This window comes from Phymastichus coffea, unplaced genomic scaffold (genome assembly GCF_024137745.1).
Source record: "Phymastichus coffea isolate CEN01 unplaced genomic scaffold, Cenicafe_Pcof_1.1 PCOF00023, whole genome shotgun sequence".
Taxonomy (NCBI): domain Eukaryota; kingdom Metazoa; phylum Arthropoda; class Insecta; order Hymenoptera; family Eulophidae; genus Phymastichus; species Phymastichus coffea.
The window spans coordinates 4,170,996-4,196,707 of NW_026706834.1; the positions used below are offsets into that span (position 1 = coordinate 4,170,996).

The 25,712-nt window shown below is 40.1% G+C and overlaps 1 protein-coding gene across 2 annotated transcripts in view; it reads right to left on the bottom strand.

The window, feature by feature from the left end:
- LOC131675479 (inositol hexakisphosphate and diphosphoinositol-pentakisphosphate kinase-like) overlaps positions 1-25,712 on the bottom strand; it is a 376,646-nt gene that overhangs the window by 263,803 nt on the left and 87,131 nt on the right. For both annotated transcript variants that reach the window (XM_058954475.1, XM_058954476.1), the window contains exons 3-7: positions 22,586-22,700; positions 22,239-22,478; positions 22,052-22,165; positions 21,815-21,975; positions 21,577-21,722 (exon numbers count right to left, since the gene is read on the bottom strand). In XM_058954475.1, coding sequence (XP_058810458.1) covers positions 21,577-21,722; positions 21,815-21,975; positions 22,052-22,165; positions 22,239-22,478; positions 22,586-22,700 — 776 coding nt within the window. The remainder of the gene's footprint in view (positions 1-21,576; positions 21,723-21,814; positions 21,976-22,051; positions 22,166-22,238; positions 22,479-22,585; positions 22,701-25,712) is intronic.

Below are 25,712 nucleotides of genomic sequence, written 5' to 3' on the forward strand. Positions count from 1 at the left end.
AGGAAACGTAGATGCAAAACTTTGTAAGTAAACACTGCATCGTCAGCATATATTTGTTTTGTTTTTTTGTTTTGTTGAAGGGATCAACTATGTCCAAGGCTAATTTTTCAAAACTAGTACCCGGTGTGTAAGTTAATACCATCGGTTATCGTATCTTTTGACGGCGAAGTTTATTAATCTCGCATTTTTTATAAGTGTCAATAAGTTTCTGTAGGTTAAATTTTATATTTGGCTAGAAGTAGTCCTGGCGAATTCGTTTGTAAGTTTTCAAAATGCTATTATGACCATTTATTGATGACTCATGCGTTTCTTTAATACTTTATTTGCACAAAGTTTCTTCCGACAGTTGAATTAAATTGCTACAGATTAATAACTTACAAGTGAAAGTAACTTTTGAAAAAATCCATGATCTTACACCAGTCAAGATCATCGATTCTGTCCGTATCTTGCAGGCGTGGAAGTCTGTTTTCTTGTTGAAGCGCAAGTGCTCGTAGGACGAGGGATTGATTCTTTACTGTAACGAAATATACTGAATTGTCTTTCGTTAACAAGAAATTATCTTGAATTTCTATGATATTCGGAACGGGGCGAGGGGCGTTTAATTCACTACGTCAAACTCGTACTCTATTTCTGAGTTAATTTCGTCGTGGTTGATATCACTACTAGGGTGTAAACCCAGAAAGTGATTAGGTTCTTGGTCGTTCGAGTCGTTGTTGTCCATCAGGTCATTAGGTGTAGTAGTTGTATTGCCTCTTGGGACATTCTTGCAGTTTTCCGTTTCTACATCTAGGTTAGGACTAATGAGACGCCGATTATCATTGTCATGAATATCTAGGTTTTCATTAATTTCGAAAGTCAATGTTGAGGAAAATTCTATAACATGCTTGTGAGAATTGTGAATGTATTATTTCTCTGGAGGAGTGGGGATTTGATCTGTTTTCTTGTTAGCGTCTATAGAAGCTTTAAGTACTTGTAGAATTTTATCCCGTTCTTACGATGGAAGTCGGTAAGTTGTGCCTGGTACTTTTTTCAATTGCACGTCCGTCAAAATACAAGCAAAACTGATCCTATCATCGAATTCTAGGTTGAAAAATTTTTCGTCCTTTTTGCTTTGTATCAACTATTTCCATTTTCATATTTTGATTTTTCTAAATTTCTTGTATATGTTTTGTAGAGCTTTATATACAGAATGTCCAAAAAGTAACGAATCAAGGAAATAACTTCTCAGGTAGCAAAGTTTTGCGAAGCTCAAGGTTGTTTTAGGACTAACTTTCGACGAGGAATTTGATAGTGACCTTGGATTTGACCTTCAACCTCAATGTCAAGGTCATTTAGAGGTCAACTTTTTTTTTTAAATGGAAACCCCTATTTTCGACACTACCAATCGAAAGAGCGGAAAATTTTACGTCCAAACATGCACTCAGGTCATGAGTGAGGTATGACCTTGAGCTTAACCTCAAGGTCATTTAGCCTCATCAAAGTATGGGTCGATGCCACGCTCTACCACTCAGGCTTAGGTTTTTGCGACGAAGCTCAAGGTCGTTCTAGGACTAACTTTCGACGAGGAATTCGATGGTGTCAAGGTCATTTGGAGGTCAACTTTTTTTTTAAATGGAAACCCCTACTTTTGACACCAATTTTATTATTACATTTAGCGTCACCCAGGAACAACGGCGTAAATAGTCCCCGAAATAGTCCACGGGTTTATTCGGATTTTCAACCCCGAAATGCGGCACAAACCATACCCGCGGTCGTTGAACGTCTTCTTCGACCTTTACGACGTAGCCGTTCTCGATTAACCTCTCCATCTCTTTATAATAACGTGTGACGAAAGACGGGTTATTATCTAACTTACGCTCTAACGAGTAAAGGCGACGCAGTGCAGTTGCTCTACTATTTAATTCCGGCATTAGTCCTTCCTTCCATAATAAGCCCGTCTTCCACTCGCTTCCCGTTTTCCTAGTCGTCGCTTCTAGAATCGCTAAGGCTCGCTCGTTTTTATCTCGGGAAGGTTACGCTTGTTCTATACCAAGATTTTCGCGTTCTAGATACCTACGTACTATATTGTCTAGTTCGAATAACCGTTCTTGCTCACCGAAATTCACTTCATTTTTCGCAAAATAGGATAAATGCACTGGTAGATCGCGTCTCCGCTGCTTTTCGTAGGCCAGTTGTCTTGTCCTACGATAATGCCCAGCTCAGCATTCTCAAACGGGCGACGTTCGATGCCATATAGCTTTTTCACGCGCTGAACGACTTCTATAGACAAAGATTGCCGCGGTAGTTTCAAGCGAGGGATGATAATAGCGTGTTCAACGCTCTGTACGCCGAAAGGCCCACTCACGTTAAAACTAGTCCTTTTACATCTAACACTATCCGCAGAGCCGTGTAATCCGCGTAAGTTCATCTCTATCGCCTTTCCATCAATTCCCGCGCGACGCGCAAGCTTCGAGTCGCATATCGTAATTGTCGACCCCCCGTCTAGTAAAGCGTACGTTACTACCGCTCCCTTCGAGCCTTTAACACTTAACGGCACAATGTGCGAAAGGCCCTTTCTACCACCTAGTCAGTCTTTTTTGTCGGTCGAAACACGACCTCGCGAGGAAGCCTCACTACGATCTCTAAATTCGTCGCGTCCCCGGCGGCTACTCGGATATTCCTTCTGCTCATTATCGCGACCTTTTTTAATGTTCGAGTAGTTTCGATCATTATCGTTCCTAAAAGTGTGTAAACGAGTGTGGTGATTCTTTCGACAGATATCACAGAAAACTCTCGCTTGACATTGTCCCCGCCCGTGGCCTGTACCCAAACACTTAAAGCATAGTTTCATACGTTTTGCTAAAGCCCAGCGGCGATGACTTGTTTCTTTTTGAAATTTTTCGCAAGTGCTTATGTCGTGGTTGCTACGATCACAAAGCTGACACCTGCCCGGTAAAGGTGTTTTTTCTTTGCTGCTTTCAACTGCACCATCGATTGTTGTGCGTATTACCCCGGATCGCCCAGTTTTCGCCTGTTTTCTCGCACCGCTCTCATTTCCACTTTTCGAAGTTGCCATCTCGATATCAAATATTCCCGCGCGCATGGCCATATTTGATTCCTTAGACAAGAACATTGTCAGTTTCTGCATTAACGACGCATCAGCAGGCAAATCCGTTGCACTATCCACCTATCGATAGTATGTGGACTTCATGTCCTCGGGAATTTTATTTACAACGCTCATTAGTAGGTCGATGCTGGTTAAATATTTACTCATCTTTATTGCCTGAAAGGCCTCGACGCCGCTTTTCAATTGCGTCGCGAACATCGATAGATTGCTTTTTCCGGATTTCAAGCAAGGCAGCGAGTGAAGATCTTTCACTATGTCCTTCGCGATTAAAAACTTATTCCCGAAGTGTTTCCTCAGCTCGTCAACGACTACGGTTGGGCTATCGGTAGTAGACAGCAGTGTCTTCACAAGTTTTCTAGCCTCTCCCGACAATGCTTTTTCTAAACGCGATATGTTGCGACGATCGCTAAACAAGTCTGCCGTTTCCTCGTAGGTTTTATAGAAATGCAACCACTGCAATGGTTTGCCTGAGAACTCGGATAACTTCCTATCAACTTTGAGTTGATCCGACGTGCGCGAAAAATTCGTGGTCGACGCGCCTTCATGAATAACATTCATAGTTTCAATCAAAGTTTCGGACAGGATAAGCATCGCATTTTCTACGGAGTTTTCGCGCGTAATTGACGCATTGTTCGGTATGATACTTTCGTTGTTGTTTGATCCACCGGCGCCGTTGATGTTGATGTCCTGGGGGTGTTGCTGCCTTCGAAGAGTTGATGTAGCCGGAGTTGGCTCGATGATATTTACCTCTGCCTCTAGTGGGTAGACAGGGGTTGGACGTCGTTTTTCATAGGGTAGGGCGGCATCTTGCCGCTGCTGCTGTTGCCGAGGTCTCGGCGGTGTAGGTGCCCACTGCCTTTGTCGTGTAGCTCTGCGGGCAGGTAGTCACTGATTCTGGCTCTGGCATCACGACGGCGTCAATGACTTGATTGAGGTTTTCCTCGATGGTCTCGGCACGACGCCGTGTCTTTTGTTGGTTGTTTTGTAGTGCTGCTGCTCGACGTTTCCTCGGAGCCATTGCAGAAACGAGATGAACGTAGTTGAGGATATTGCGCTGAATAGCTGGAGATACTGTGACGAATTGATGAGTGTAGTTAAAGAAAGAGCACTCACAACTATCCTGCTCAAATTTTATCGAGGCTTTCTCACCCGGGGCACCACTTGTAAAGGGTGAGATTTGAGCAGGAAGAATTACTCAACCTTCGGTTTCACAGGTTTCACGGAAAAAACGCACAAAACATTTTAAATCTTACTTTTACGCAGGGAGGCTCGCTTCGTCGTATCAAGAGCACAAGAGGCCACTGACTGGCCCGGTGACCGCTATCACCACTCCTCCCTTAGTTTTGGTCCTGTTAGCATTACGCCCTCTTGCCCCGTCCCCGCAACTTCATCTTTCTCTGCTACTCTCCCCCTCTCTCTCGCCCGCACCCTTACTCGCCAGCCTGCCGGACCGAAGGTCGACTTAGCTAGGTTTCGCCTCGACAGCCTCCCTTCCCCGTTGGAAATTGCCTATAGTACGAGGGGACTTGTCACCCTCATGAGGCCTACAGCCTCCGAGAATATTTCTCGGATCTGGTATGATGGCTTCACGGCAACGTTTACGCGGAATTCGCGAACGCCCACGTCTATGGGTCGAGCTGATGCCGAACGAGCAGAGAGGGAGAACAATCCCGAGAAGATAGGCACGAAAGGGCGTGTCATCAAGAAACTTACGACTACTCTCGCTACATTTATTTTCCATAACGCGTACATAAGTGCTTAATATTTCGAACGGCTAGCGAGAAAACAGGAGACAAAGGGAAAGCCGTACTATTGAACTAGGTAGATGGAGGACCCAACATGCGCTAAGTGTTTGGGCCTGGCGATGGTTTGTGACGCACATGTGTCGTGCGTGTTTCCCCAGACGTCGTAAGACAAAAGGCTACTAATTTCCTCGTTTAGATATCGGGTTCGGTGCTGCTTTCCGAGTCAGCGTAATGCGCGCCCCCCTATGTTTTCTACACGCTGACTGATTAATTTGATGTGTTACTACCACTTTACATGATTTCAGAATTCGCTGAAGACTGTCACAAAATTATTGTGAATATAAAGCATGAACTTACACTGTCGTCCATATTTATTTGCCCCCCACCCACCCTCAATAAAAAAATTATATAAAATGTTAAACAAAAGTTTTGTTACTAAGGAAGTATTCATGCTACAGAAGCATTCGGGAACTCATTTTGTAGGTTTTGGCGTTTATTTTGAAGTACATTTCCTTTCAAATCGATTAATAAAATTTTTCCATAGTTTATCAAAAATAAAGGTATGTAAAAATTCAAAAATTTTTTGCCCACTTTTAAGTCCAAACATTGTTATGGGAAAAATTTCCACGATAAATCTAAAAAAAGGATTGGGAAGTTTGTTTAAAGAGCTTTTGAATGTAAGGTAGCAGGATGTTTTGGAGTCGATTATTGTACGACTTTGTGATATTCCATGAATGGAAAAACCGTTATTTTTATTTTCTACGGTTTTTCAGTTCTCTATAGCTAAAATCAATCTAGGAATTTTCATAAAAACAGCATATAACGGGCTTATTACGTTGTATTTCGAGAGACGGAGGCCGTTATAACGTCGGAATACCTACCGGCTCCGACTTTACATCCGCTCTGCTGCACGGCTAGATGTCATTCAGGGAGCGGGAATCAGAAGAATAACGCGAGGGAGATCGGGTAGAACTTCTCGTATATTATCACCAAGCAGAACAAAGGGGAATTACCGAAGTAGAGCCGCAAACGCTAGCGCGGACAAACGAACGAGGAGAGCTTCGATTACTCTCGCAAACAATCTCACGCGCGCAAACACTCACTCCTCACTCTCGGCGCAAGTCCCATCGTGTGCCTCGGCGAGGGTGTGGACACGACGGACGACGGTGTACACAAAGGGAAGTACTCACGGCGCTCAGTCTAGTCGCGATTGCGTATACGCTAGCCGTAGCTTCTGGACACTCGGTGCCGGTGCTCGCCTACTGCGATGATCCGGCGACGAGAGGGTGGATCGCGCTGTTGATGGCAGAGATCGACTAAGTAACGGGTCGGCGAAGAGCTTCGTCGTAGGCGGAGAAACACTTGTTGCGCGAGTGCGGGAGCGAAGCCTAGGTTAGGTTTAGCGGTGTCGATGCTAAGGCAGACGACTCGGTAGTGGAGCCGGCCAGCGGCTCCTGCTCTTGCGGGGGGTAATGTCGGTTCGTTACAGACTGATGGGGCCTTACGCATCCCATTACAAGCAAAAAAACTATGACAAAAGGTTTTTATCATCTCTAAATTACAAAGTATAAGTAATATAAAGTCATATTTCACACAGTAGTCAATGTTGAATTCCTTCAGAATCGTCAAAATAAGATAGACTCTAAGAATTAGTCTCTTCACTTCAAGCGTAATACAGCTTTGTTTATGAACATACGATGACACCGCGATACTCTAGGTAAGCTCAATTAATAAATTGCCAGTTCATTCAAATAATCTTTTTATTCACCAGCATGGAAAAAACTACGAATTTAGCAATAGAGAGCCGTAGTGAGATCGCGGCTCTTCACAAAATCGATAAGAGCAATAGCGATATAGCTAAAATGCTCAAGTTATCACGGCATACTGTTGATTATAACGTAAAAAAATTTTTTGGAACAGTGACCACAAGAAAAAATGCAGGCAGATCGAGAAATAGAACAAAGAAAGAAGATGATAATATATTTTTTTAATATTTTTTAGCATTTTTTAAGCATTTTTTAACTCGCGATAAATATTATAAAAAGGAAAAATATAAATAAAGTAAAAAGCAATTAGATAATGGATTAGCGGATATATGAAAAAATGACAAGGGAACAAATGAATTTTCGGATGCGTGGCTGAATGGATTTTTGAGAGTTGGCGTCACATATGCTCATTTTACTGCTGGCGTTGCTGCCATTTAATTTAACTCAGTCGCTCATGAGCCCAATTACTCATTGACTCTCTCGATTATTCACTTGTCTTCCTGTATGCCTATTTGCACAGATCAACATTTTAAAACATAAGAAACAAACTAACAGATAGACTAATTTGAATTTGAAATTATAAAGCTTCCTTTACTTTAACTTTTACTTTTGGAAATACAGGTAACTAAACTCTACTTCTAATTACAAATTAACTTAATCATCAACTTCTTTATTGATGGAGTAACAATAACTAAATAAGTACGTTTTATTGCTGAATGACACTGTAACAAACGAATATTCATTTTGATCGGATAAAAGCAATAAAAATGCTTAAAAAATGCTAAAAAATACTGAAAAAATGTTCAAACTCATCTTACATAATTAAAATGGTTAAGTCGTTATAAATACCGTAAAAATACATACGAGGGGAGGGGGGCAATAAGTCTTTATAAAATTCAAGAGATGGTGCTCGTCGCGCTTAAATTATGACATTTTTGGCAAGCAATACGAGGGTCGTTTGAAAAGTCCGTGCAAAGTCAGTGAGATGGCGCTACTAGTGCGTATCAAGGTTATTTTAAGTTAATGGAATATCTTGGAAGAGCACACACCAAGTTTCAGTCAGATCGGCCAATTACTTTGCGTTTTACATTCGTTTCAATCAAAGAAATCGAGTGGTTGTAAAAAATGGGCGAAAAAGCATTTCGTGTATTGATTAAACATTACTTTTTCAAAGGAAAAACGCCTCAGGAGATTAAACAGAAGCTTGATAAACATTATGGTGATTATGCCTTCGATTAGAATGGTTTATAAGTGGTTTCAAAACTTTCGGAGTGGCCATGTGAGCACAAAAGACGCTGAACCTTCTGGACGCCGTGTTGAGGTTACCACTTCAGAAATCATTTATAAAATCCATAATATGGTGATGGCTGACAGAAGAGTAAAGGTGCATGAGATTGTTAGTACTGTAGGCATCTCGGGCGAACGGGTACATAATATTTTGCAACAACATTTGGACATGAAAAAGCTATCCGCTAGATGGGTGCCGCGATTGCTCACGATTGACGAAAAACGAGATCGTGTGAAGTGTTACAAGAATGGTTTGCAACTTTTCCAGCAAAATCCGCTCCGAAAAAGGCGAAGACAATTCCTTCAGCCGTGAAGATTATGGCGACTGTCTTTTGGGATTCGCAAGGAATAATCTTTATCGACTATCTGGAAAAGGGTAAAACCATTACAGGAGAATATTATTCTTCGTTATTGGATCGTTTGAAAACCGAGTTAGTAGAGAAACGTCCACGATTGGCCCACAAAAAAGTCCTCTTCCACCACGACAATGCGCCAGCTCACGCCTCAGCAACTATGGCCGCAAAACTAATGGAGATAGGGTTCCAACTCGTTTCACATGCCCCTATTCTCCAGACTTAGCTCACTACTATTTGTTCCCTAATATGAAAAAATGGCTGGCGGGGAAAAGATTTTATTCAAACGAGGAGGTGATTGCAGCAACGAATGGCTATTTTACAGACTTGGACAAATCCTATTATTTGGAAGGGATTAACAAACTAGAGCAGCGTTGGATGAAGTGTATAAACCTAAAAGGAGACTATGTTGAAAAATAAAAAAGATTTATTAAAAAAAATCAAGCATTTTTTATTTTTGCACGGACTTTTCAAACGACCCTCGTACTACTAACAAGATATCGTACAAACTTTCAGCTCGATTCATTAAGTCGTTTTTCTGTAAGCGTTGGTTGAACAAAATGTTATTGGTTTATTTGAAAAATGGAAAAAACAGAGTTTCGAGCGGTGATAACATATTTTCATTTAAAAGGCCTTACACCAAAAGAAATCACAATTGAGTTGAACGCCGTTCACGGCAAGTCTGCCCCTCTGTTTAATACTGTTTATAACTGGGTAAATGAACTTAAACGCGGTCGTACAACAACAAAAGATGAACCTCGTTCAGGACCGTAGAAGTGAGTACGCCCGATATGGTCAACAAAATCCACGATATGGTGTTGAGTGATAGAAGATTAAAATTGCGAGAATTAATTGAGGCCACAGGGGTATCAAAGGGTACAATCATTTCAATTTTGCATAAAAAATTGGGGATATAAAAAATATCAGCAAGATGGGTGCCGTGTTTGCTCACTGTTGAAAACAAACGAACCCGCGTGGTCACCTCTGAGGCTCTTTTGACACGCATACGTCGTAATCCGGAAGACTTTTGGCGTCGACTCGTAACTGTAGACGAAACATGGGAACATCACTACACTCCTGAAACCAAAGAACAGTTCAAACAATGGATTACCGCAGGAGAACCAGCCCCAAAGAAGGCAAAGACAGTAAAGTCAGCTGGCAAGATTATGGCCACGGTTTTCTGGGATGCGTATGGAATCATCTACATCGACTACTTGTAAAAGGACCAGACAATCACTGGACAATATTATGCGTCATTATTAGGTTAGCTGAAAGAAAAAATCAGAGAAATACGTCCTCACTTGAACAAAAAAATCACGTACGGACAGGCATATTTCGGCGCCAATTTGGCTGAAATGCCTTGGCCAGCCGAAGAGAGAATCCTGTTCCTCTTCCAAACCCAATCTCCGACCTTAAACTCGGGTTGCTGTCTCTTCCGGTCATAGGAAGCCGCCTGCTTCCTCCCTTGACTTGGAGTTGGCCCTCTCCCATAAATTAGGGAGCTTCTCCATATATTCAGCCCAATCCACCACAGCTTGACCCTCCGAACATTCAAGGGCCTGCTGATCTTGGGTTCTTCGGAACGTCAAAGGAGGTACCGGCTGACGCCCAAACATGACCATCGCAGGACTATATCCCGTGGCGTTATGAGTTGCCGAGTTCAACGTGAAGTTGAACTCTGACAGGTGTTCATCCCAGCTCTTATGATCACGGCTGACGTAAGATGTGATCATGGTTTTGAGTGTCCTGTTTACTGGCTCTGTGGCATTCGCTTGGGGATGATACACAGGAGTCAAGGCGCGCTGGATACCGTTCATCTGAAGGTATAAATCGATCTCCTGATTCTTGAATTCGGTTCCATTATCCGTCAAGAATACCTCTGGCGCGCCAAACCTAGTGACAATCCTCTCGTGTAATTCGCTTGCGATTGTCTTCCCATTGGCTTTGCGTATTGCAACACACTCTACCCAGCGAGTAAACTAGTCTACAAAGACTAAGATGTACTCAAAACCTCGAGAGCTTTTGGGAAATGGACCAGTCATATCACCGGCCACTACCAGCCAGGGTCGTGACACTTATCTACGATCCATCAGCCCGCAAGGTGCTCTTTGTTCCACCTTGCATTGCTGACATACCGGGCAACTCTTTACATACTCTCTGACCTAATCATACATCTTAGGCCAGTAGTACAAGCGCCTAGCCCTGGAGAACATACGCTCTCGTCCTTGATGTCCTGCTGTAGGAGCATCATGGACCTCCTGGAGCACCTGGTGCCTTTTCTCCCTAGGCACCGCAAGCTTCCACGCTTCGTCGTTGTCGATGGACCCTTCACCGTCCTCATCAGGCTGAAAATGATACAGCCTCTCTCCCACGACCTTCCAAGTAGGGTAAGAGTGTGGGTCTTGGCATACTTCCTGGTATTGTTGCAAATACCAGGCGTCAGTGGTCTCCGGCCGACTATTTATGGCACTCACATCAATTCCCTCCTTCTCATAGACCCTAGACAATGCGTCAGGCACCACATTGAGATCTTCCCTTCGATATTCAATATCGAAGACATTGCCTTGCAATGCTAGCGCCCATCGCGCTAGTCTTCCCGTGGGATTTCTCATATTATGGAGCCATTTCAGGCAACTATGATCAGTGATGACTCTGAAGTGATGCCCTTCAATGTACGGCCGGAACTTTCCAACAGCCCGTACCACTGCCAAGCACTCTTTTTCGGAGACCGTATAATTTCTCTCAGCGCTGTTGAGTGATCGGCTGGCGTATTCTATCACACGCTCTTCTCCATCGACATCCTGCGTGAGGAATGCCCCGATCCCACTGTCACTGGCATCAGTTTGCAGTATAAACTGACCGTTAAGATCGGGCGATTGCAGTATTGGGGCGAAAGTCATCGCCTCCTGCAACCTCGTGAAAGCTCGCTCTTGCTACTCATCCCAAGAGAAACGTACATTCTTCTTTGTAAGGCGGTTTATAGGTTCAGCAATCATGGCAAAGTCGGGTATAAAATGTTTAATCCACGAGGTCATTCCCATGAATCGCTTCACCTGTTTGACAGTCCGGGGTGTTGGATATTCCAATATCTGTCGTATTTTCTCTGGATCTGATCTTACTCCGTCCTGGTTTACAAGAACTCCCAAGTACCTGACTTCCGTCTTGCAGAAGTGACTTTTGGCTTTTTTGATGGTTAGGCGCGCACCTAGAATTCTATTTAATACCAATTCTAGGTGCCGCTTATGCTCCTCAAAGGATGACGAAACCACAATTACTTCGTCAAGGTAAGCAAAAGCGAATGGATCCATATCCGGATTTATCACCTTGTCCATCAACCTCTGGAATGTCGCTCCTGCGTTTGACAGTCCGAAAGGCATTCTCTTGAATTGAAAGTGCCCTAATCCAGGTACTGTAAACGCTGATATCGGACGCGATTTCTCCTTTAGGGGAATTTGATGGTACGCACTGCTCAAGTCCAGAGTAGATATGAACTTTGCTTCCCTTATCCGTCTTAGGACGTCGTTCATATATGGTAAACGGTAGGCATCAGGTTTGGTAATCGCATTTACCTTTTGGTAATTCACGCATAACCTATATTTTCCATCAGCCTTCTTTACAATACTATTGGACTTGACCATCCGCTGGTCGCTGGTTCGATTACATCTGTTTCCAGCATATCTTTGACCAGCGCGTGCATTTCATCTCGCACTCTATCAGAGACTGGGTAGTATTTCTGTTTGATGGGTCGAGCATTGCCAACATCTATTTCGTGCTCAACCCCCACGGCACAGCCTAAAGCCTGACCCCCGTCATGAATCAATCCATTAACGAGGTCTTCTATTTCCTCACACAGTCCTACCGGTGCGAGAAATGCCGTACCATCAATTCCAGCCACTTCCATTGGTACTTTCACCTGGGCGTTCTTAAGCCATAATTCATATTCGTCGGGATCCAAAACTGCGCGGAAAATAAAGTTCGCGCCTACGTAGTAGTCATCCGTGAGCATTGACGTAATGGCGACTCTGATTTTCTTCGTGATTCCTACTTTAAAGGGGAACATCACGTGACCAATTATAGGACATGGGCACTCAGCAGCGAGTCTTGCATCACCCGCTCTGGTCACATTCAATCCGAATCCCATCTCCGATGCCAACCTTAGCCCTAATTGACCCATGACCGTGGATGCGGCGCCAGTATCATAGAGTGCTCTAATTTTTAAGTCACCTATGTCTACCCGCAACTACCACCTGATCTCATCCGCAGGGTCATATCCACGAGTCGCATCTTTGCCTCCCTTTGTCGTGCTTTTCAGCGGCTTTTTCCCTTCCGCTGCTGTGACAACGGTGGATTTGCTTCTACTCGTGGACTTCTTCGGCAGAGGAGCTTTTTGTGTGGAGAGGCTTTCCCTGGAGTCTTCCCCCTCCTCCACAACCTGTATGTGGCCATCTGGTCCTTCCAGAATGACCACCTCTCTATTCTGCCGAGGGCTGGCATCGGGTTCGATCGCCTTCTGCTCCAACGTACCGCTAGGCCCCGGGCTCTCCTGATGCCCTTCCAGGACCTGTTTGGATCCCGGGGTCGCCGACAACTTGCTGTTTCCTATCGGCGACCCGCAGCGAGAGGTCGAATCTACTGGAGGCGCGAGGATGACCTCTTCTCTTCGCTCTCCTTGCTGTTTCCCTTATTGCAATCTAGGCAGAATTTAGGACTAAATCCCAATTTGCCACAAGTGGAATACTGGAGAGGCTTGGTGAAGTCGATCTCCCGCCTCTGTCTTTCTCGCCGCTCGCCAGGAGACCTGGGAGAAGGAGAATTTTTCCTTCCCCCACGCCATCGGCTCTTACGCTGTTCTGGAGGGCTGCCTTGCTTCTCATTGGCCAACTTGCGCAATATCCGCTTGATGCCCTGCAGACACTCTTCCATCTTCTTATCAGAAGTGGAAGCTTGCGCAGCCGATACCGATGCTTGTTTGGTAGGCCTTCTGGCAGGGTTCTCCACGCCCTGTCCGTAATGCGGATCTCTCTCCTTCTTCGCACGCGCCTTCCCTTCGCTGGCCATTGCAGCGGTTTGGGATTTACTACCAGCCGTTCTTTTGTTTGGCTGGTAGGCGTGCTGAGGGAAGATCGTCGAGTTGGGATCGGCGAACACACGTGGACGACGACCGTAAGATAAGGTGTTCTGTACCTCGGTCGCCCTCCTGTTGAATTCGCGTATCGACTTCATCTCGCTCCGACGCAGCTGAATTTGGATGTTTGGAAGGAGGTGTGCATGGAGTAGGTCTAATAACCTCTCTAAGAGCATTGGTGGTTCCAGTCTATTGACGAGAGCCATCAGGTTGGACAGGTAGTCTCGCACTAGTTCGTCTTCACCCTGGAACCGGTTCTGGGCTTCCGGCAACAGCCTTTGTTGCTGTTGCATACTAGTTCCGAACCAATCCCGGGCGTCAGCGACGAACTCTGCATAACTGAGCCACTGGTACTTGTTGTTATCGTATCAGGTCCTCGCGTTACCTTCGAGGATCTCTGATACGGAACAAAGCACTTTTTCATCAGTTAGCCCTGCGCCGACGCGCAGATCTTCCAACCTTGACAGAAACGTATCTACGCTCTGTGCCCTACTGCCCGCAAACCTCAATTTCCATCCGTGGACAATTTTCCTAACATCTCGGGTTGTGGAGAGCCCTGAGGATAGCTGAGGACCGGTGCCAGATGATCCGCTTCGAGTCCTCTGTCGAACACAGTCATCTGTGACGTTGTACTCTCCTAGCAACCATCTCCCAAGCCTAGCCGCCTGCTGGATGACACTTCTATCCTTGCGCAGCTCTAATTCCGCCAAGTAGCGTTCGCGCTGTGCAGAGGTCAGCTCTAATGCCCAATTGTCGATTTGAGCTGACAACAGAGCCATCTTGCCTCCGCACGGGTGTAGGATGCGGTTGAGGTTTGAAATTATCGACCTAATCGACCACTACCGCTTCCTATCACCCAAGGTATAAGCGGGGTATACACTATTTAGTGTAACTACCCTTAATGTCTCCTTTTTATAAGGCACAAACTCGCGAGATTATGAGCGCGTGCAGTTTCTGCAAACTATATATAAAAATATCCTACCTAAGGTCGGAGCCTGCTGTTTGCTTGCTCCGCCTGGCTAATATTTTCTGGACTGCACGCTTGGGTCGCGCTCTTTGCCTTTATCGTCGTTCAGGTGCTTCCAACCCCCCTTTATCCACCAAACTATGGCTGAAATAGGTTAACACCTGATTATTCCAAACGACCTGAAATCACTTCGACCTACTAATAATTATCGCTTTCGGACCTTTTTACAATCAACTTAACAATTTTTAAGTAAAAACTTCGAAGTCATTTCATTTTTTCAATTACGGTGCAATTACGGTGATCAGCCGTAACTGTTGATGCAAAATATCAACTGCCGCTGCCCCTCGATTAATCAGCTGTGCTGCCTTGATCTGCCTCAATATAACTTTGATGCTGCTTCTGTACTGCTGCTATTAACTGTCACGGAAATGTCGTTGCACACGCGCACGTAATTGTCCCAAGAAAACTTAATATTGGCGAAACAAAGTGCAAAACACAAATCGGCGGTAAACTCGCGTGAACAGCTGAGGCGTAACTGCTTATTTAAAAGATCGCGCGCCCCCTCTCTCTCTTAATTGTTCGAACTAACGCGCGAGAAGTAGAATCGCGAACGGATCGATTAATTAAATCGACTACCGTTGCATATTATTATTATTATTATTATATTACTACCAAGAAACATGAATTTCTAAAGTTATTAAAACGTATGGATTGATAATTTATTTATTTATTATATTTTGTGACGGCCAGCCATAACTTAGTTTTTTTTTAAATATTAATTAATAGTGTGACGGTAAACGTCAAATTAGCGCTGACTATTTAGCTTAATTGCTGCCTGTGAGGGCAGCACCTGCCGGGGGGACAAAATAGGTAACGAAGGAATTCGGCACGCGAGCAGACGGAACGCGCGCGACAGAATTTGAACCAGTGAAGCCTAGACCACCATTGTGTCCATCCGCTTACGCTACCGCATTTGCCGATTCACGTGCCATTATCAACCGTACGCCAGATCAGCAATAACTTGAGTGCCAGATAGCCGTGACAGCTGCCTCCAAGGAGCCATCCCGATACTAGCTGAAGGCCAAGCAGTGTGTGTGTGTGTGATGTTTCGCCATCGAGGGCGAAACCACTCCGTGCGCGCATTCGCGACCCGCGAGTAAAACAAAACAATAAAAAGACTGTTCCGTGCTGTGCGAGTTGTCGTTGTTTTTCTCCGATCGTCTACAAGTATAAGGTAAGCTGGCCAGCTTAATTTCGCGATCGCGATCACATGAATTAGAATTTAATGCTAACATTCGACGCGTGCATGCAATGGCTCTAATAACAAAGAGCAGCGAGCGTACCGGCAAAACGTGTTGTCGACGAGCGAGCGTTCATGTAAACAAACGCGCGGGCCGACCTTTTGTGAATTTTGAGGAATAATAAAGGATACCATTCATATTACTAACAAGTGTTTTTCGATCCGCTTTTACCTGATAGCTTCCACTCATTTTAGTATAGGTTATTAACAATTATTGGTTGACTGACGCATACTTTCTCGTGCTCTCCCGGATATGTAGTGAGCATTGACAATTACGCGTGTCCTTTTAATATAATCGCGCGAATATAATAATTAAACGGCTTAACCCCGTTACAATAGAAATAAGTGTGAAGAACGGAGCGGGAATCTTCCTGATTTCCCACGATGAAAACGTATTCAAGATAAAGAGTTTATATAAAACTTGATAGTGCCCCGAGCCTGCGACGCTCTATCCTGCTTTGTCCCACGCGGATGTGTTGACAGGAGCCTACGATCATCGCGTATACATTTTAAGAAAATTTCCATAATATTTAATGGATTTTAATCAATTTTGTAATTTATTATTGTACCATAATGCGCATCTTTCAATCACCAAATAACTAATAAATAATTTTATATTAGAACAATAATGAATTTTATAATAAATCGTAGAAGTTTTGGTTATTCTAAATATTTATAATAATTGAATTATTATAATAATCACTATGTATCGTTAAATTTAACTAAGGTTAGTACGATTTTGTATAAGTAATTATAAACTGTAGCGTCACTCTTGCTCTTGAAAGTGGCACTCCGAGAGCCATCTCTGGGGAAAAGGGCCCAAGTTAAAAAGGTACCGCCCTTTCTCTCTCTGAAAATTCACACCCACAGACCAATAAAGAAATCCTAGATACGATTAGAAAATTTCCCACCAATACAAAATTTGGCCGTTATCGCTTCATGGGCCTAAGGAAAGGGATTTCCACCCAACCACCCACTGCTTATAAAAAGCTCTGTACAAGGCTAGAGGAGTGGAGTGAGTACCAGGAAGTGCCTTACAAGAAGTGACTACCAGTGAGTGAGTGCTGGAGGAAGCATAAGAGAAGAAAATGTTGAAGTGTATTATCAAGAAGTCAGCCAAAATTCAATCAAGAAGTCACCTAACTACATCCAGAATAGAGAGAAAGAGAGAGAAAGAGGTCAAAGAGCAGAGAGAGCGCAGCCATAATAACAAATAATTAAATAAAATAAAAGTAAGTAAAACCTTATATCTGGCTATCCTTTTCTTTCTTTAAGCAATCCGTTTTTTTGGAAATTCATTAAGCGTGAGTCTGGTGAATTTTCATTAAAGACCCTTAAGAATACATTAAGCGTGAGTCTGGTGTGTTCGTAATAACATTTGGTTATTATATTCCGCGCTAGCATACAGATTTCTCCACGCAACAATATTGCTCGTCCCGGCTTATGTGTTATGATAGCCAAATCAGAGCAACCCTGAGTTTACTCTTACTCCAAGCGTACCTGAGAGTGACCCCGACGTCACAATTTATTTCGACTATTTCTTAACCGTCGCTAGAGGTCAGAATATTTATTATTTATTTTGATAATGGAGTAATGAAAATTGAATATTTGATAATTTCTATATTATTGATTTTTTTATTATTCCTTATTAAGAAAATGATCATTTCCATCTACAATAAAGTATTCTAGTTATTAAAGAATTCCAAAAAGTCGTACAATAATCGACTCCGAAATGAAGAAAAAAAAATTTTTCGAAATAAATTTGAGAAAATTCATTCTACACTACAAATCACATCTTTTTTCCAAGTAAAATTCTTCCGTACGAGTCGGTGGTACTAAAATAATAATTCTTGAAAAGAAGTATTTTTTTTCTTTTAAACGTCTGTAACTTTTAAGCTAATCATGAAAAAACATCCGGTTACCTTGCATTCGGAAGCCCTTTAAACAAATTTGCATGTCTTTCTTTTAAATTTATCATGGAAACTTTTCCCATAAAAATGTTCAGACTTAAAAGTGGGCAAAAAATTTTTGATGTTTTACTTTATGGATTAATAAAATATGAAAAAAATTATTAATCGATTCGAAAGGAAATATACCTCAAAGTACTCGCTAGAACTTACAAAATGAGCTTCCGAAGGTTTTTATGAGATATATACTTCTTTAGTAACAAAACTTTTAATTTTATGTAATTTTTTCTCTGGGTGGGCAAATAAATATCGACGGTAGTGTACTTTTACCCGATCAAGAGATAATTTAAATACAGTCATATGAAACTTAGTGAAAATTAATAATACTGATCAGTATGAGCCTTTTAAAATGGAACTCACATGAAACGAATGGTTGATACCTTATGTAATTCTGTCAGATAAGTGTAAAATACAGTTATTTAATATCATATAAAAAGATTGTATCTTTTTCTATGAATTTTTAATCGTGGGAACTTTATGAGTATCTGGCATTACCACAAACATCAAAATATCTTTGGACAATAAAAAAATCAAATCAATTAGAAAAACCTAAATATATTATATTAGCTTTACCAAGAAATCTGAAGTCTGATAAAACTAAAAATTCCAGCAGATTTGATCATTGCAGTGAAACCAATGTTAAACATTTTCAATTCTCGGTAATATGGAACTTTAAATCTTGATATGAGTAATAATATAATCAATATTCTTTGTTATATGACATATATGCTAATTTACAACTGAATTATTCCAACAAAGAACGTATTTTCAATCCACTTTTGAATCGAAAATAATTTATTACGCATCCACCACTAATAGTAATAGATTGTTCGAAGTAAAATAAATTATTGAAACATGCTGCTGTAGATGTACGTCTAGAGTTTGAAATAAAAAATGATATACTAGCGGAAACAGGGGCATATTGTTTAATTTTACACGATCGTATATTTAAGTATAATCCAATAAGTGGTCACGTTATAAAATTTGTACAAGTATTGTGATATAATAGTCATGTATACTTTTGTATCAAATAAATGTGTTTAAAATTTCAAATACTTTTAATAAAATTAAAAATTTAAATGTTAAATAACAAATTTTTAATTTTAAAATCACTCGGTGAGATCGATCGACGCTTACTGCGCACAGGAGCGGAACTTCGGTGTCTCCGATTATATACAATGTATGGTCATGAATTACCTATGGAACCGTTTCCTCTTGTACGAGACGCGGGATGGTCAAAGGCAAAAAAAATTACTGCTGGATTGATCCAAGACTCCGTCCTCGGTCCCGACACATAAAATACTCCTATGATAGAATCCTGTGGATGGAGATGCCCGAGGGTGCTTTTCTTATTGGGTAAGCATATGATGTCATAGTCGTCATTACCGCAAGGGATGGAAAAACGGCTCCGATAAAACTCGACCAGCTAATAAATCAGCTTGAGCCATGGATCCATTGCTTCCACGATAAGGTAAATTATTACCTCACCCAGTTCCTATCAGGTCACAACTTTTTACGTACGTATCTCTATAAAATGGAAAAGGTGACGAAGCCCGGCTGTGCCAATTATAGGTGTCCCGCGATTATGCCCTCCGCACATTTTTCGTATGCGAAAAATTCAGGGGGTGGGCGAAGAGGAGTGAGCTTCAGAAAGAGATTTTGGTACATCAGGTCTGAAAATATATCAGGTCTGATGCTCTAAGAAGAAGAGACGTGGATCAAGGTTGCCTACTTTATCGAGTCCATCTTACGACAGAAGATGAACGAGAATTCAAGGAGTGGAGTATGAAGATTGAAGGAGCCAGAGCGGTTGGTAACCTAGTTCCACTGAAGTTTTGAAGTAATTTCTAACGATGGTTCTAGGCTGGGGTCTAAATCAGGGTGACGAGGAGAGGAGAGGTTTTAGTGGGTATTCCAGGCCTCGCACTATACGCCTGGTGAGTCCCACACACTGGCGGACTCGTGAAGGACCGTAAATGGATTCCCCCTAATAATAATTATTATTATTATTATTGATCGACTAGCCTCTAGTGTGGTAATATTACTACAGACATTGTAGAGACTTTACAATAAATTACTTCTACACCTTAACATAGTAATAGGTAGTCCATAACGAAATGAAAAATAGCTCTATAGTGAAGGACATGCCCTTCGGTGTGACACTGAAATTCATGAACTTAGAGTGCGTGATAAATGCAAAGGACGTTATGAATGCAATCAACCGTGCCATGGGGACTGATACCAAGAGAAACGTGCACGTCTTTAAGGCGAACAATAGCGGACTAATTTTGCCGATATACGAATTTATCGTGAAAGAAGCAGAGGATTTGCTTAAGAAAGGTCAAATTAAAATCAGTTGAATTAACAACCAGAACCCAGGTTCTACATCCCCAAATGTTAAAGGTGCCTCGACTACGGACATATGAGGAGTGACTGCAACTGACCAAATATAAGTTATTACTATTAGAAATGTGATCAAAGGGGACATTTAGGTAAGGTGTACACTAACGCACCTTCCTGCTTTCTCTTCGTCGGGGAAGCCAACCAACATATGGCTTACGTGCCTGGCACAGCCCCGATCGCAGCAATCAAAGCGGCGTTAACAGACAAAAAACAAAACAGACTAAATAGACCTGACAATCTACAATATGTCCAATGCAATATGAATAGAAGTAGCATGGCACACGCATTGATTCCACCAATTGCAGCAGAAATGAACGCGGATGTGCTCGTAATAAGCGAGTAGTACAGAAACCTATCCGAAACATAGTGGATTATTAATAGCTTAAACATGGTGACGATGAGGGTTCGAGGGATAAACGCGACGCAAATCACAGATAGTGGGTCCGAGGACGACTATGTTTGGGCGAGAATTACCCTGTCACTATTGTCAGTGTTGATTTCACGTTGAAACTCGTTCAATAGATGTACAAATTTGCGAAAACAGCATTGTAGGAGTAACCTTATGTAAAAAAGGGCCTCTACCAGTTGAGTATAAATTCGTTCGTCGTAGTAGCAAAAAGAATTTTGATCCCATCTTGCCTAGTAGTACGAGCGCAGTAGAGAGTAAAATAAAGTGTCAGTCTTTTCTTAATGTACAATCAATTCATTATTCAGTGGTTGGCCTTGCTATTCTCCTTTCCTATATAACTGTACAAGAGCTCTCTCTCTCTCTCTCCCTTATGAGAAAAAAGTAGCCTTAGACAGTATCTTCTTCAAATTGTATCATTGTAGCCTAAAAATTCCACTAAGTGTTTGTTGCGGCGCTGTCTGGTCTTTCCTAGATAGATATGAAAATTCTCAGTAGAATTTCAAACGGCGCATCGAGATAGCAAACCGTATCTAGTGTTATCGAGCAACCATAATTAAGAAGTGCTATCCTCGTGGTTTCAACTCTAAGTAACGAATCTTCTACGATTTCAGTAAAGATTGTCGACGTTCATATAAGAACGTCTCAATCTATACCAGTAAATTATTCATTAATAATTCTATTACAATCGTTCTATTATTTTTATTATTTTCGATTATATAGTTTCTTGATCAAATTTTTGCTTTCTCTTGGGAATTTAATTTAAAAATTTATCTTTGAGTTCGAACTTAATTTTTTATAAAGTATTATTACAAGAACTTAGCTAAATTTAATCTCGTAAACGATTCCGACAAACAGTACTATGAACGTGAATATCATAAATAATGAGATTCTCACTGCATCAACTATCCTCACCTCATCTTTCAATAGTAATTAAAGGCATTAAAATTAAAAATTATAAAGTAAGAGATGTGAGCAAAAAGCAAGTAATAATACCAACTAAAAGTTACAAAAAAACGAATGGATTGAAATTCAACAAATTAAACATAAATACATCTAATTTTTAGTATATGTGATTCTTTTATACATAAATCGAGTGATTGAACATAAATCTAAACTATATTATTTAATTATAACTACAAAGTACTTACTTTCATCCGATTTTTTCTGGCGTTGATAATCATAGCTTTTAGCTCTTTGTTCGCATATACCAGATTCTCTTTCACGACTTTGTCGTTGACTAGCTGCTAACTGGCTACCGAGTCTCGAAGCTTCATGTCCAGCAACAGTTCTTGCACTAGTTTATAGGAATAAGAACATAAAAAATTCTCTGCTATATTTATTTTTTAGATCAAATAATATTTCAACAAAATATAAAAACTACAAAACCTTATAGGTATCGGTGCTGAAGTTTGTAAAAATCCGCTATCATAAGGTTCATCCATAATAAATGGATCAAGATTCATCATATCAATTGTTTTGCTTGGTGTTGGCATATCCAAAGTTAGATTAGTAATACCAACTTCGACTGCGGTCGAAGATATATTTACCTTGCATACAAAAAATTATTTTTTCGGTGAAGCCATTTCTTATTAAATCAATTAAAAATTGAATTGTTAATCTTACAAGGTCACAAATAGGAACCAGCACGTCATCTTCAAAAATGTTAAGTTCTATATCTTCTTCATCTATACGAGTACCGTACTGAGAAGTATTGCCTTGATTAGGACTAGTTTCTGACTTTATGAATGAATATAAAATAAATTACTTATTTGATTAAAAAGTAAAAAATCTTAATTCATAATAAACATACATGATTTTTATTGCTTTCGTTGCGTGAATGCGGCCGAAAACCTGGTCCAGGTGGTAAGTTTTTTTGTACACAACAGTTAACACCTGGACTAAAGTGTAATTCTACGTGAAAACGCTCTTCACTGCTGGGATCCTTCGTAGGGTCTTCGTATAGCATTACAACAATCTGGGACATATAGTTCAGCTCTGAAACCATACTCACGTACTCCATCGCTCTCCTCCATTGCTCATCACTTATGACCTAATTTAAATAAAATATTAAATACGAATAATTATATATATATATATATATATATATATATATATATTACGAAATATCTGTAATATCAATACTTGGACGAAACTTACATCGAGCAAACCGCCATACCGCAAAACAGTTAACAGTGAATGCACATGACTTTCGCTAGTAAAATATAGTCTTGTTCGAACGTGTCTACCGGGACTTGATACACCATGTGAATACCTAAAATCATTATACGTGAAAAATTATAAAAAATTTATGAGTATAGTCGTCGGATAACTCTCACATGAGATTTTGTATGGCCATATGGTAAAGAACAAAATTTGTCGAATAGGATCCCACGTGATTTCATGTAAAATTTCTATTTTTGTACAAAATACAATGAATTTGTATATTTAGAGTTAGCAAGATTTTTTAAAATAAAGATGAGTTTATGATTGTGATCCCGAAACCAAACAACAGTCTTCACAGTATAATTGGCAAAACATACATTGGGGAATACCTATTTTTTTATGCGGTGGTTCGAAATTAGTAATTTGATTCATAAGTTTTTTAATTCCGTAAATTTCTTTATGGTTTTCACTTATTTTTCATTCTACAAAAAATATTGATAACAAAATTTCGTTTATTCTCTATTTAATATTTGAAATTCTAATTACTTTATCATTATAAGATTCAATTTTTTATTTTAGTTTATCAGTATTGATAGACGGGTGCATACGTTCTTAAAATGCCTTATCTAGTTTTATTTTCATTTTTTTAAATATGTTAAAATCAGTATTTGTTTTCGCCAATGCTTTTAATATCCAAATAAACAGTTCTAGTTTTTCTATTTGTATTTTAATTTCGATATTTGGTAGTACTCTAAGGACAACTCTAAGAAAAGAACATTCCCAACCGTCCGCCTTCAATTTTGTTGCAATTGAGATATGTTATACTTTACAAAAAAATAAGAGATACGTATTTTTTTATCAGCCGAAAAAGCTGTCAAGGGGGTGAAAGCCACCCTCAAAAGTCACCCCTTAAACATTTAAACTGCAGTAACTTTGGCTGTAAAGAATCTTTTTTGATGAAACAAAATGGACAAAATTCTTACTTTAAAAAAATAAAACTGCATAGTTTTGGACTCGGGAGGTTCCAAACCCTACGATATACAGGGGAAAAACTACATTTTTAAGTGGATTTTTCGTATACAGAATCACAAAATTACTATAAAAAAACTAAAAATTAAATTTTCATCTAGAAAATGATAAAATAACATTGACGAGTTTCGGCATCTTTCATTTTTATGTATTTCGAGGGTGAACTACCCCTAAACCCTATTAATACTATATTAATAGTTATCGATCATCAATTTTGCTGATTTTCCATATGCTATGATGTTTAAAAGTTGGCTAGACAATGACACTGTTAGTCTGTAGGAAAATAAATGTAAGGGCTAAAGGATTCGGAAAGAGCGAGAAATTGTACGTTCTGATAAGGTATTATGTGTGGGGTGTGGTAACCCCTCCCCCCGGTGTAAGGTCATGTAGGGGTTAAATTTATTATTTTCTTCATCTATGCACAGGGATGATCGGGCAAGGGTAAGATTAATTTTAATAACCCAAAAACTCACATAATAAACCAACTCCAATATCCCCAATAACCAAATAACCAAGTGATTTTTTTAATAAGAACCCCCATTTTTTATCATGGATTCGGAAAGAGCGGGAAATTCTACTTTCAAAATTATAGGTTACTATTCAAAAAATGACGTTGACCTCCGAATGACCTTGAAAATAAACCTCAAGGTCAAATCCGATTTTTGGGAAAGGTGTCCCTCATTGTCCCAAACAACTTCTGTCTGAACAATTTTTTTCTAGAACGCCAACCGTAGAAAATTTCGGGATGGTTCCTTTAAAATGGGACACCCTCTATTATGTGAATTTGGAACATAGCTCTGTTCCAAATTCACATAATTGGATTTTAGTGATTAAAGGCCCAAATTATTCCTTATCAACCTGCCTTTATATCAACATGTCCATTTAAAAAACGTTAATATAATGATTCAATATTGCGGTCACAAAACAGAAAAAAATGGAAACCTCAATAATAAAAGTTTGCAAAAATAGGTTTTTAACGTTTTATTCAATTGATTAAGACATCAAATTGTAATATAAAGTTAAAAAAGTAGAATGGTGAAATCCAAGAAAGCTGATCCAAGATAGTGATTAAAAACATAAACATCGAGCATAATTGTATTTTCGATGGATGTGTAATGGATTTTATGGTCACTGATTAAGAATCCGAGATAAAATTTTCAAAATTCACAATGACAAATCTCATATGCCTACGACTCGACTTGAAAATAAATAGTTAACCTAGTAATAATGATCAGAATCTTCTTGCTAATACATCTACAGTAGTTTTTAAGAACGCTGAATAAGAATTATATGTCCAATTTTCAAAATTAAGCAAGGCATTCCTTGTGGACATAAAAATACAAGTGATGTAAAACTTTAAGATTTTTTTATATGAATATAAAAAATTTTATATGTGATTATAAAATAACTTAAAAGATTCTTCATAATGCTAATAACTTTCATATATTTATTATCTGATGATTCAATTAGAAACCATAATTCTATAATCAACTTATATGTTTTTTGGCTACTTAGAATAAAAGCATCGACACATATTTTTCTGCTTCTACGTTATTTGCTAAAAAATGCATTTTCAGACAGTGTATATTCATATGAAACTCATCTTGTTTAATTTAAAATTTAAAATTATTTTTGCGTTCCGACATGATGTTTCTTGTTGTTAAATTTTCTACCATTACGTTAGTTTCTTGATTATCGCTTACTATTTTTTGTGATTCACTTACAAAGAAAGCAAGGAGGTATTCGTCACCGATTTTCTTTATACTTTGCATACCTGTAGAGTATGAAAAAATATTGGACATGTGTTTTGTTTTTAGCGGTCTATACGGTAATTTAAGCGGCACCAACTCTGTTAGTTAAGGATCAAAATTGGCGGGAGATTCGGGAGTAAAATGATGTCATTCACAAGAGGCAGTAAAGGGATTCGCAAATTAACTTAAAAATGACTAAAACGCAAAAAACAAACAGGTAGCATATACGCAAAATGAAATGAGAAAAATGATTGATGAAGCGAACGCAGAAAATTACATTAAAAATTAAATGAATTGTAGAAAAGGAACGCAATTTGACACAGTCGATCGAAAAAAATTAA